Source organism: Schistosoma haematobium, chromosome ZW (genome assembly GCF_000699445.3).
Source record: "Schistosoma haematobium chromosome ZW, whole genome shotgun sequence".
NCBI classification, from domain to species: domain Eukaryota; kingdom Metazoa; phylum Platyhelminthes; class Trematoda; order Strigeidida; family Schistosomatidae; genus Schistosoma; species Schistosoma haematobium.
This window is the reverse complement of record NC_067195.1, coordinates 23,099,286-23,113,519: the sequence shown is the minus strand read 5'-3', so window position 1 is coordinate 23,113,519 and position 14,234 is coordinate 23,099,286. Positions and strand designations below refer to the sequence as shown.

The window sequence follows — 14,234 nt, the reverse complement described above, 5'->3', positions numbered from 1 at the left end:
ATCAGGATAATTATATGGAATAATCTTTCCAGCACCGTATTTCGATACGTTGGCAGCAACGAAAGTATTTAATCGTAGAACAATTGAAAAACACACAGATTGACCCCTAAGCTGCTGATCAACTCCAAAACTTACACGCAAAAAGTAGGTTGGAGCTGCAAACTTGATATTTTACGTTTTATGATATCAAAACGGAAGGAAATAAAAGGTCCATAAGTCAGCAAACATTTCGTCAGAGTTAGGAGTTTGGAGACGTTCCAATTTGTTGGGAATATTTTTGTGTCAAACAAATCATTTGTCTCTGATTTCTTTCTTGTACGGAGTCTTATTTGATTTATATGGCTTACCAACTAAAAAAACTAAGTTTTAGCTGGTACAGAAAAGACTTGATAACAGTCGGTATTCAGTACCTGTATCAGAGTAATTTACGTTCCTCCATTTATCAATAAGACCCATTGTGGTAGTTTAAAACTCATTTTAAATCAAAGCCATTCGAAGAACACATGTTTTGCTCTAATCACACAGACGTTTTAGTGGAAGTAGTACGCGACAATCTTGTTTCAGTGAATATAACCCCTCTTTATTTTTTTGTGTGATTGTATCAAGAGAAGGAACATAGACCATTTTAGTAAATTGTATTCACTTCAACAGTTTTGAGATATGCACGAGTTATGAGCTTAGTCTGTTGTTTCTCAGTGGAACTGAACTTTAGAGTTTGCACCATAGGCAGAATATCATTATTCACTGGCTTGTTTGGTCTGACGAATGCCACTTAAAAATAAAAAGTACTGGCGTTTACTAAGCATAGAATAATGAATGTTGTTATTAGACGCTATATTGTAACTCGCATATCTCTCCAACTTTAGGTTTTATGTGGTCTGGTTCCAAGTTAATTAAAAATAAAAGCCAAAACTGAAGTACATGAAGCAGGGTTAGAACTAAAAACTTATTAAAGTCGGACACCTTAAGCAGTAAGCCGCCGTTCCATATAGATCATATTAATGCTTTTAAAGGGGCATTTGATAACATATACAGCTAAATGGTGGTTTCCGTATTTTGTTTTTCAGCGTTTTTTTGTTTACTTTGCTTTATCCAGTTATCGTTTCCGTGGGGAATAAAACCTTATCGCTTCATTTTTGCGGTAATTTATTTCCTACTCAGATGAGTGTAGTTATAGAAACAGAATAAGTGACAATTCATGTCACTGCGTATATGTGCTTGATCCTACGTTGTAGCTGACTGACTGACATGTCTCTGACACATACATGTACTGTTTCATATTTTGAGATTATTGTACAGCCCTTGTTCATTTACCAGTTTAAGTCATATCCACATATTTACTGATCCCACATTGTTTGTGACTAACTTCCAAATGCTATACGCCTTTTACCACATTTCTTACCCATTCTTATTACTTAATATTACAAGTCTTCCGACCCTTGTTTTCCCTCTTGGTAATACTCTCAAGTCAAGTAGCATGAATAATTGCTTTACTGCACCAGTTCTTTTGCTGTACTATTTAAAATATCGTTGATTCAACGCTTTTTGCACTAGTGGTCTACAGTTGGTCACGTAACTTTTTTATTTCAGATGCCGGCTCCAAAGCGGTTGCGAGAGTTGGTGAGAGACATTAGATCTGCTCGAACTGCTGCTGAAGAACGGGCAATTGTAAACAGGGAGTGTGCTTTAATTAGAGATAGTTTTCGGGAAGAAAATAACACTTACAGATGTCGTAATGTGGCCAAATTGTTATACATTCACATGTTGGGTTACCCAGCACATTTCGGTCAGGTAAATTTTTCAACTTATTCATTTGATGCTTTTCTGGTTATCTCTTAAAATTTACATTTAATATTTTAGTTACTTTATTTTATTAGCTACATGTGACGGGTTTTATTCATCTACATTTACGCAAGTAAGTCTGCGAGCACTATCCATTTATCACTCACAGTTGGTAATAACTCACTGAACATCTAGTTTATTTTATTTATGGAGAACCAATGAACGGATGGAGTAACCATAATTTTAAATGTGAAGACCTCGACATCTGAGGGAAAGCACGGAATACAATGGACAAATCAGAATCAATTAGACGATTTTGACTTCGCAGATGACCTAGCTATTCTGTCCCATACACACGAACAAATGCAAATGAAGACAACTAGTGTAGCAGCAGCCTCTGCATCAGTAGGCCTCAAGCCACACAAAGGAAAAACCATGATCCTCAAATACAACACGAAGAACACCACCCCAATCACACTTGATGGATAAACTCGGGGAGATGTGGAATCCTTCACGTACCTGGGAAGCATAATCGAGGAACAAGGAGGGTCTGATGCAGATGCGAAGGCATGGATTGGCAAAGCAAAGGCCGTATTCCCACAATTGAAGGACATATGGAACGCAAAACAACTATCAACAAATATCAAAGTCACAATCTTCAGTACGAACATCAAGACAGTCCTACTGTAAGAAGCTGAAAAGTGGAGAACTATAACAACTATCATCAAGGAGGTACTAGTATTTATGAACAATTTTCTTCGGAAGATACTCAATGTTCATTGGCCGGAAACCATCAGCAACTGCCTACTGTGGGAGAGAATAAATCAGCTTCCAGCTGAGGAGGGAATTAGAAAAAGACGTTGGCAGTGGATAGGACACACATTACGGAAATCACCGAATTGCATCACGAGGTGGTCCCTAACTGGGAATCCTGAAGAGAAACAGAAAGGAGGAAGACCGAAGAACACAGTGTCCAGACTTGGAAGCAGATATGAAGAGAATGAATATCAACTGGAAGGGATTACCGAGGACAGAGTTGGATGGAGAGTACTGGTGGGCGATCACACTTGATGGATAAACTCGAGAAGAGGTGGAAACTTTCACTTATAGTCCTACTGTATGAAGCTGAAGCTTGACGAACTACTACAACCATCAACAAGAAGGTACAAATATTTATAAATGGTTGTCTACGCAAGATACTCAACATCCATTGGTCGGATACTATCTGCAACATCATTCTGTGTGAGGGGACAAACTAGCTTCCAGCTGAGGGGGAAATTAGGAAAAGACTTGGAAGTGGATAGGACGTAGATTATGGAAATCACCAAACTGTATCACGTGGCAAGCGCCAACTTGGAATACTGAAGGGAAGCCCAATGTTTTCTACTATCTTCAAGTGTTACTACCTAAACTAAACTGGCATCTCACTGTTCTCATACGATGTCGCAGCTTAAACCGATGTACATATGTGCCGGGTTCTATGTTAAAAACAGATGGGTTGTTTGCCAAATAGAGATTAAACTTTCTGTTTTCTTTATGTGCTGCCGATCGTTTATATATTTTTCCGCAATCCCTTTGAAAATTCTCACCAATTACCCTTCATTTAGGTCTAAAATTTTTTAAGTGTTAACCACGTGATTTGAATATATATGTGTTTGGTAGTTTATATATGCTTTAAATGTGTTAACAAATTTTGTGCTCTGACTACACTGGTCAGCCTGAATTTTCACCAGTCTTATTTTGCAAGTAATTCTCACTCAGTATCCTCAATTGTAGACATTTGGCATGAATGATAAACGTGGTTTCTTATGTAACTTTTTCTGTTCAAATCCTCCATCTGCTTTTTGTCAATTGATTGGTATTGTAGCTTTGATATATTATTGTAGTTAAGACCAGTTCATGAATGCATGCGTGGTTATCGAATGGCTTATCTTAACTCTCTTGCTATTGCATAGAGATTTAAAATTACCGATTAACATTTGTTACCATTTTGTTTATAGCTCGAATGCTTAAAACTGGTTGCTTCTCCACGTTTCACCGATAAAAGAGTTGGTTATTTGGGCGCAATGCTTCTACTTGATGAACGAACTGATGTACACCTTCTAGTTACAAATTCCTTAAAAAAGTGAGTTTTTCTGATACTTTTCTATAATAATTAAGCCAAAAATTGGTTTTAAAAGTGAATAGTAGTATGTCAAACCTTATCTTGTAATGACTGAATTCCCATTGTTTTATCATAAAATAATTTCTTTACTTAGAATGTCGTTGTCGTTGAAGCTAACGAGCCATGATCCAACGGTTACTTTAAATGTCTTATATTTGGATTAAGTACATCTAAAAAAGTTAATTACAAATTGTTAAAATTTAACTTGTTTTCTAAACCAACTATACGCTGTCAATATTTACTGCATTTTTGAATTCCACATCAACTCACTGATTCCGTAAGGTGTATCGTAGTTCTTTACAGTATTCGTTTTTATGGATAAGGAGACCGTCAGATTTTCCATAACATTCCGTTTAGTGTTCAGGAAAAGTTCAAAATGCAAGAAACGCAATATGATGCGAAAATCTATTTAAAATTTTAATACTCCTAGAGATCAATACTAAAAACAACCTTCATTGTTGATGGTTTCAGTGTGATGAGATACATAGCTAAAAATCCATTGGGTCTTAACTACGTCCATCAACTTCTGGATCAAATGGGAAAGAGAAGTATTTTCTGGGATCAGAATTACCAATATTAGTTGACAACTAGCCCCACGATATCTGTCATGTATTGGACTTTTACCTTTTCATACTAATCTTAAACACGTTACTTTTCGATCATTGCTTTCCTTTCCAGAATATTCTTTTTTTGTTGAGTTATTGGAAACTAATAAAAGTAGAAAAGTGTATTGTATTCTTTTAGTACTGTTTCAGTATATTGTTAGTGCCCATTATTTTGTTTGGGTCAATTGAGGCAGTTCATCAGATTTCAGCTTCATTCATTCACCTTCATCGGTGAATTTGAACAAAACAGGAGCAATAAATTTGTCCGTAATTATTTTAAAACTATTGTTTTCGAGTAAAAAATTTGCCACTTTTGTTTTACGTTAGTGGGGTGCAAGTGACTTGTCCGCGGTGAATTTTAATATTTCTTTATGCCTACGTAAAACAATGTACGACGTAAAATGAATATTTCAGTTTTCTCGCTGCAAAAATCATTTTAATAAAAAAACATTAGAGAATATCTGTGTGACTTTGCATTATAGAGTTTACTTTCCAACTTCAGTAAAGGATAACAAAGTAAAAATGTTAAATATCACTTCTTGAAACATTTCTTTTTAAAAAGACCGATTACTGTAATTTCTATAAATGTAAATAGCGGTGAACATACGTTATTTCAATTTCTCTCCATCGTCTTTGAAGCAATCGGTCTAGTTCTTCGAAGAACAGTTCAGTTAATTTGACGGTTGACTATCGACCGGGCTGTCCTATTATCCACAACCGATGAAAAGTAATCCACCTACAGACAACAAGTTTAGCAAGCACCTCCGTCTGAAACACCGTAAACACCAGACTCAGACGACTTACTATTAACTCCGTTTAAGGATGATGGCTAACATCTGATCACCGAACTGACTGAGTTCGCAAGGGTTTAGAAAACAGTGCTCTAACATCCCAAAATGAAACAAACGTTACTCCTGTCTTCTATGGGACAATTGTTCAGGGATAAGTTTACTTTCAATGGCGTCCAAACTAATGTTCAAAACCCAATGGAAGTCTGAGTCGTGCGCAGCAGGCTGGCTTTCGTTCTGGTTGTGGATGTTATTAATCATATTTTTACACTAACAAATGTTAGGTCGTCACACTTACTACAAACCAACAATCCTTGCGTTTCTCAATATCAGTGTCGGCTACGATTCGTTGGACAGGACTGTACACTGGGATTTTCTGTTGAGGAAAGGTGTATCCGATACGCTTATTACCAGCTTGAAAGCTCTGTATGCAAACAGCGCAGGCAAAATGAGGACATATCACCTATCTCCATTGTTCATATTCAGTGATCGGGCTATACAAGATGGCCCACTCTAGTAAATCTTCAACTCTGTCGACGATGACATTCTGGAACTAGCTCTAAACGAAGTACTTGATGGTAGTAATGATGTTGGTGCGGATGTGCCACTTAGATGTGAACTTTTCGATCTTCAGTGTGCAGATGACATCGTCTTACCGTAGGATGATATAAAAACTATCCAGGTCCTTTCTCCTCGATCGGTAATCCGTGTCCGTAAGTACGGGAGCTACTCTACATCTAAATGCTGAGTACTTTTACTATCTGTGCTGTCACTCGCATTTGTTTGCGAACCGTAATAACTAGTCTAAAGGTTCGTGTATATTGATAGCTGTGCGTGTGTTGATGATGGCGTGATCGATGAGATCAACCTACGTATAGTGAAATCCAGAGTGGATTATGCCAAGCTGATTCATCTTTGGCGCCTTCATGATGTTAGTGTGACTGAAATATCCGGTCTACAACGCGTCGAGGAGAGCGATCCTGCCCCGTGATTGTGAAACCTGACCTTTCCTAGCTGAAGATGTCCGGTGACTCTCTGTCTTCGAAGGAGTGGTGACATTCGATGGCAACACCGTGTTAGCAATGCTGAGGTTCGACAATGTGTATCCGGGATCAGTGATGACAATTTAGTGTCACCATCTTGAAACACTGACCTCGGTGGTTTGGACATGTGTTGCGAAAATCATCTGAGCGATTTTCATGTTGTGCTTTATTTTCGGACTCTGGGCGAGGTACAACATTGGGAGAAGTGGTCATTTCACAACACAATGTCATAGTATGAATGAAAACCGTACGAGACTGGGACATTTCAGTTCCTCACTGCTCCCTGGTTAGGATTCTAAGGATTATACAACTTAGTGGCTTGAGACATTACCAAATGTGAGTGGAAACAGAAGCCAATGGAGATCCTGCAGTAGCTTTCTTTTACATCCTTCATATAAAAAATTGAGAGGACGTGGCTTAACTGAGAGATGTGTTGCTGGTTGTATTTTTAACTGAACTATATATTCTATCATATACTATTCTCGGCCACTCATTATTGTTCCCGACCGTTGTTGCGACCCCCTACACCAAATCAACGATGGACTCTAATAGACCATATTGACATCAGTCATCGTTCGAGAGGGTCGGTAGGAGATTGTCGCTCATTCTGGTGTACCTGCTTGGACTCCGACCATGCCTTAATACGAGCACGCATCTGTTTGCGCCTCACTGGACGCAAAAAAGCCACACTATAAAGACCCATTAGAACTGAATTGAGTAGCGAGAAAACCAAAAGTAGGTTCCAGGAACAACTGAGGTCACACTTAGGTAGTTCTGAAAACGAGGCTGACCCAGATGTTGCTTGGAAAGATGTACAAACAGCAGTGACATCTATCAGTGATTTAAACCACAGGGTTACAAAGAACCAATGAATTTCTTCAAGGTCTATTACACTGATGGGTTCTCGCAAAGTCATCCCGTCAGGTTCTGAACACAATAAAGAGCGTGAAGAAATCAGATCTAAGTTAAGCAAAAGTCTAAGAAACGACCGTGAGTAGTGTTGGGCAACGAAAGCAAAAGAGATGGAAAAGGCGGCGGCTATAGGGAACACAAGACAGCTTTACAGACTAATAAAAGAAACTGGAATTAATAAGTCAAGTGCAAGTCAGACTATTTCGGAAAAAGATGTCACTTTCATCTGGTCCCAGTCCAGACGTTTAGAACGATGGGCGGAACATTTTAGAGTACAGTTCCGCTGGCCTTCAGCTACTCAACAACTACCCTCCATTCCCAGACACTGTGAATGGAACATTGAAGTAGGTCCCCGAACTCTAGCTGAAGTTCAAAAGGCTATAGTTAATCCGAAACGAGGAAGGGCAGCTGGTCCATATGGATTGGCTCCAGAGGTCTTTAAGGATGGTGGTCCAATTTTAGCGATTAGGTTGACTAATATTTTAGCTAAGATCTGGGAGTTAGACGTTATTCCATCTGACTGGTCGCAATCACTTATCGTCCCAATATATAAGAAAGGGTCAAAATCATCCTGTGACAACCACAGAGGTATAAGTTTGACTAATATAATATCTAAAATACTAGCCTCGATAGTTATCAGACGCTTAACTAAGACTCGTGAACTGCAAACACGAGAGAATCAAGCTGGCTTCAGACCTGGTTGTGGCTTCATCGACCACATGTTCACCATTCGTCAGGTTCTAGAACATAGGCATACTTACCGGCGTCCGACAATGGTCTTTCTTGACCTAAAAGCAGCATTTGACTCTGTAGACCGAGAGGTTCTGTGGCAGTGTCTGTCATCGAAAGGTGTACCTCAGAAGCACATAAACCTTGTGAAGACTCTTTACTCGAACACTACTAGTCGAGTGAGAGCTTACGGCGAACTGTCATCTGATTTTGCAACCTGGAGTGATGTCCTTCAAGGCTGTCCACTTTCTCCATTTTTGTTTAGCTTTATCATAGACCTACTGATGGAAATAACATTCTCGTCTACTGAATTCTCGGGTATTGATCTCCTTCCAGGAGGTCCGCTTATCGACTTAGAATACGCAGATGATATAGTCCTGTTTGGTGAAGACGCTGATGAAATGCAGAGTCTTCTGGTAGCACTAAGCAATAATGCCAGAATGTTTGGAATGCGCTTCTCTCCCTCTAAATGCAAGTTGTTGCTTCAGGACTGGTCTGCATCAACATCTGAACTAAGGATATGGAGTGAAGTAGTCGAACGCGTTGACAATTTCACTTATCTTGGAAGTCTGATCAGCCCTAATGGGTTGGTGTCTGACGAAATCTCAGCACAGATTCGAAAAGCTCGTTTGGCTTTTGCCAACTTACGTCACCTATGGCGAAGGCGAAATATCCGTCTATCAATAAAAGGACGAGTATACTGCGCAACAGTTCGTTCTCTTTTAATTTACGGCAGCGAAACATGGCCATTAAGAGTAGAAGGTACTCGTAAGCTACTAGAATTTGACCACAGATACCTTAGAAATATTTCTGGAATCTGGTGGGATCACCGGGTAAGTAATAGTGAGGTTAGACGCAGGGTATTAGGGATGATGAGGTTATGAATCTTCATAGACTGAGATGGTTGGTCCACGTGTTACGTATGCCTGAACACCGACTACCACGACGTGCAATGCTAACCGGTGTTGGAGATGGTTGGAAGAAAGTTAGGGGCGGCCAAACCAAAACGTGGCATCAATGCTTGAAGTCACTAACTTCTAGTCTGAGGCATGTTGGTAGATGCAGACTACTTGGTTGGGGTCCGTGTGACTATCGTAACCAATGGTTGGAGACTCTTGATGACATGGCTCAGAATCGATCACAATGGCGTAGGCGTATACATTCTCTGTCTTCCCCTAAACTAAGAGATTAAAATCGCTCCATATCTTTCTTTCTACGAACAAATTCTTTCTTCCTGTAATATATCCTTATTGCAATCTTTCTTTTATATATTACCACCTCTGAATTAAGTACTTTTATGAATCCGGTGTCCATCTCGTGTTAATGAGGTGTGGCAACTTGGACCGATGCATATATGTGCCTGATCCTATGTTGTAGCTGACTGACCGACTCATTATTATTATTAATATTATTATCCGTAATCATTTGTTTATTTTTGATTGTACTTCCTCTTCCTCACCTACCTCTTGACAATTCCATTTCACTATTGTTTAGCGCATATTTTGTTACCCAGCTGTACCGATATTTGTGTTCAAATAAGTAAATCAAACTGGTTTTATTTTGCCTTCTGCACTCTAACTGTCATTGAGGAAAGCTTATTGTTTCCTGTCATTGTTTAATGGCTTTTCGTAATTTTTGTGATGCATACTCATGATTTTTTTACATTATTAGTGATTTAAATCATCCTACTCCATATGTTGTTAGTTTGGCTCTATGCACTTTGGGAAGTATATGCTCTGCTGAAATGAGCAGAGATCTAGCCGGTGAAGTTGAGCGACTAATACGATCATCAAATGCTTACATAAAAAAGAAGGCAAGTTTATATTCATATTTGGGATTATAAGCATTGATAGTATTTATTGTTGTCCAATTTTTATATTTCAGTAGTCATGAACTAAAGTTCGCGAAAACGTATTTTTAAATATGGTATCGCATTTATTATTTATCGCTAGTTCTATTTGAAGGTGAATGATATTTATGGATGTTCTTACAATATTCTGCTATTTGTGTTGGGAAAACATTACCATTTAAGTTTTCCCAGGGTTATTTCCGTAAGCATTATCATCCACTTAACTGGGTTGAGAACTCACTGAACATCGGCTAAGTCAAACAGTCGGCCAGATGTGAACAACGCTGAACTTGATAAAATTGTTTAACAACACAAGTTGCTAGACTTCACACACACGAGGAAAAGTCAAAAACAGGGAAACAATAGAATGGAACCGACAATTCGACTGAGTTTTTTATGAGTTATAGGTTGCATGTGCTTAATTAAGGAAGTTTAAGTTTCTTTACTTGAATGACTACTAATAATCAAGAAGAATGAATGTAATTCATCAGTGAGTAACTTTTTTTCAGTTCCACCTTAAAGACAATGTGGTTTACTTAATACTTAGATATCTTCGTGTGATTAAATGACTGGACTCGAACTGACTTACCAATGTCAAATAGTTTCAATCATGAGTTCTTAATGAAAGCATTTTATCCTCACTAGAGTGATGATCAGAAAGACAATTACGAGTACACAAATTTGTTTCAAGTATTTATTCGACGTGGCAACATGTATAAACGTGACTAATAGCACTGTAGTGACTAATTAGTGTATGAATTCTTCAATAAGAGATTAATAAACTAGTTGGTTGTTTATTGTCTTGTACTTTAGAAAATTGATTATTGGCTAACTGTAATAAAGTGATCTTTTCTGAATGCTGTAAATTCAACCACATCTCGTAGTGCACTTCTCAATGATAGTATTTTAATCTGACTGTTAGACAGTGGTATGACTAACCGACTCTTAGTGGTCTTGAAAAGACTGATCACTTTTTTAAGTATATAAGTGATACTCTCAGCTGTTGCTAGGACCTACCGAAGGTCACATGAGTATTCAATATATTTACAGCAAAAATATGTAGTTATTTTTTCAATCTTATAAACATATATTGCTCTGAGTATTTTGATTTTTTCCGAACTAGAATATATATATCAGTGAAAGTAGTGGCTTCTCTATTACTGTTGTCATAGTTATTATTACTACCATTATTGTGTCCAATAGTAAGAGAACGTAAGTTTTATATGTTGTATTCATAGCACTATCACATTGGTAAACTACCGTTTACTGCGATTCAGAATAATTGCACTAAAAATCTGTAAGTAGGACTAGATTACTGTCGTGGACTGATATTCAAGATATATTTTCTCTTATCTTGTTGGACAAAAATGGCAAGACTATAATTTATGAACGGACCAGTGAAATAAAAAATAGCACGTCTTAGATTTTGGTGCGAGATTCATTTATCAAAAGGGTTAACTTGCATTTTAACATTATAACTGATGTTAGTTCGTGATGAAAACTATAAACTCCTAACCTTAACTTCTAACTCCAAATTCTAATTCCTCATATTAATTTATAACCCTCTTTGGGCACAGGTCTACAAGTGAATTTTTATCAAGGTCACTTTAGCATCGCTCATATGTTGTCCATAAATTATCTCGAACTAATCCACTTAATGAATTTGATTGTAACTATGAGAAAAATTGAGGATCTATAATCTCATTGAACTCAGATAATTTGAACATAGTTTTCTCGAGCTGACATCAAGAACCTAGTTAATGGATCTAGACGCTAATTGATTTTCCTCTCGAAGCTATTGTTTCGGGATCTAGTGTTTTGTATGGTCGGGAGTATATCTATTAGGATCTCACCTAGTTGGTTGCCCTATAGATTTTGTCTTCCAGTTAAATGAAAGTTTAGTGTCGATTACGTGTTTTATTTACAGATTTTTTTTAATAGGCTGTAGTGTGCATAATTAAAAATATATTCCACATACGTAATGTTCATATTATTTGTCGGCCGACTTGAAGTTGCATATATTAGCCTGGTCCTACGTTGCAGCTGACTGACTGAAGGTTGTTGTAAATACAATGAGGGGATTATGGGTGGCAATTTTATAATTTACCCTTTTTTCATAGAATGCTTACAATTTTATTTCAACAGGCGGCATTATGTGCCTTTCAAATAATCCGAAAGGTACCTGATCTCATGGAAATGTTTATACCATGTACACGTTCTCTTCTTTCCGAAAAAAATCATGGAGTCTTATTGGCTACCATTTGTTTAATTCAAGAAATGTGTGAACGTAGTCCGGATACTTTGAATTACTTTCGCAAGGTGTGTTCATTTTAATTTCCAGATATTTATTTTTGGTGCTTCTCATAAGTAATCAACGAATTATTTTTTTGATTGTATCACTTATTTGAACTGTATGTCGATATTAAGTATGCTAAACTATTTGAATGCATTTATTTACTTAGGTACTGTCAGATTCACTGTGATAGCGCACTCGAGGTCTAGCTCTTATCGGGTTACTGCCGGTGCAAGCCCTGCGTGAAGGAGGAGGGTTGAACATAGGGTCAGCAAACTCATCCCATGGGAAACATCCTTGCTAAAAAACTAACCAGAATTAACAAACAAAACCAATTAAACTCTACCCTGACACTTCAAAAGTCTACGTTCAGGAGAATTATGTAGTTTCATAGTGAAAGCCTACATTCTTTGGAAGTCACGAGAGTGATACCCATTCTAACAACTAGAGCAACAATTAATATAGATACATGGAATGACTGGACAATGTGGGAGACCGAGAGGACCAGTCAAATGACAACGGAAATGAGGGGATACAACTTGGCGGTTCTTGGAATAAGTAAAACCCATTGAACCCAAGCTGGACAGAAAAGGATAAATTCGAGAGAGATGCTGTTTTACTCGAGTCACAAAGAAGAAAGTGCTCCACAAACTTAGTGAGTTGCTCTGATGCTGTCCAAAGAAGCACTAAATGTACTTATAGGATGGGAATCTCATGGATCCAGAATCATCAAAACATCAATCGAAACAAAGAAGAAGGGAATCACAATGAATGTTATCCAATATTATTCACCTACCAATCCTAACAATGAAGACGACAAAGATCAGTTTTACGAGAGGCTGCAACCGATCATAGCGAGGTGCTCAAGAAAGGACCTGACTATCCTTATGGGAGACCTAAACCTCAAGGTCGGAACGGACAACGCCGGGTATGAAGGTATTGTGGGACGAAATAGACTGGGAGAAAGTAACGAGATTGGTGACAGATTTGCAAACTTATATGTATTCAACGAAATCGTTATAGACGGCACAATATTCCTTCACAAACGCATACACAAAGCTACATGGGTCCCACAGGATTACACTACAGAAAAACAGACCAATCATATCTGTATCACTACAAAATTCAGAAGGTCAGCGAAAGATGCGAGAATCAGGAGAGGAGCTGACATGACTTCAGATCACCACCAACTGGTGGTTGCCAAGATGAAACTGAAGCTAAAGAAGTAATGAATAACTGAGGAAACAACATTACAAAGGTTTGAAACAGCCTTCCTTCCAGATACTGACAAACCCAACAAATTCAAGATATCTCTCAACAACAGGTTCCAAGCCTTACAAGATCTACTGGGAGAAGAGGAAACTACTATGGAAAACAATTGGAAAGGGATCAGAGAAGTACTAACTTCAACGTGTCGGGAGGTTCTGGGTCTCAAGAAGCATTATCACAAGGAATAGATCTCTGGAAATCCTGAACAAGACTCAAGAAAGGAAAAATAAGAATATAGCACTTAACAACAGCCGAACAAGAACAGAGAAAATCAAGACACAAACTGAATACACTACAGTAAACAAACAAGTAAAGACGAGCGTTAGAGCTGAAAAGCAGAAATACGTGGAAGACCTAGCAACGACTGTGAGAAAAGCTGATAGAGAAGGAAATATAAAACAACTATATGACACGACGATGAGGCTGACAGGGAAATATAGTAAACCAGAGAAGTCGGTCAAAGCCAAAGAAGGCAGGCCCGTCGCTGAAACTCAAGGAGAGAGGGACAGGTGGGTAGAGCACTTTTAAGAACTCTTGAATAGACCTGCCCCGCTGAACCAATTGGACACCGGAGCTGTACACATAGACCTATTTATAGATGTCACTCCACCACCTATCGAAGAAATCAGGATGTCCATCAGACAAATGAGGAGTGGGAAAGCAGCAGGACCTGACAACATACCAGCCAAAGCACTGAAATCAGACATACAAGTGACTGCAAACATGCTCCACGTTCTATTCAGGAGGATTTGGGAGGAAGAACAAGTGCCACTGACAAACTGGAAAGAAGGACACCTAAT

The 14,234-nt window shown here is 38.2% G+C and overlaps 1 protein-coding gene across 3 annotated transcripts in view; it reads left to right on the top strand.

The window, feature by feature from the left end:
- AP1G1_1 (AP-1 complex subunit gamma-1) overlaps positions 1–14,234 on the top strand; it is a 37,671-nt gene that overhangs the window by 959 nt on the left and 22,478 nt on the right. For all 3 annotated transcript variants that reach the window (XM_051218690.1, XM_051218691.1, XM_035731943.2), the window contains exons 2-5: positions 1,591–1,791; positions 3,783–3,907; positions 9,695–9,836; positions 12,018–12,191. In XM_051218690.1, coding sequence (XP_051070752.1) covers positions 1,591–1,791; positions 3,783–3,907; positions 9,695–9,836; positions 12,018–12,191 — 642 coding nt within the window. The remainder of the gene's footprint in view (positions 1–1,590; positions 1,792–3,782; positions 3,908–9,694; positions 9,837–12,017; positions 12,192–14,234) is intronic.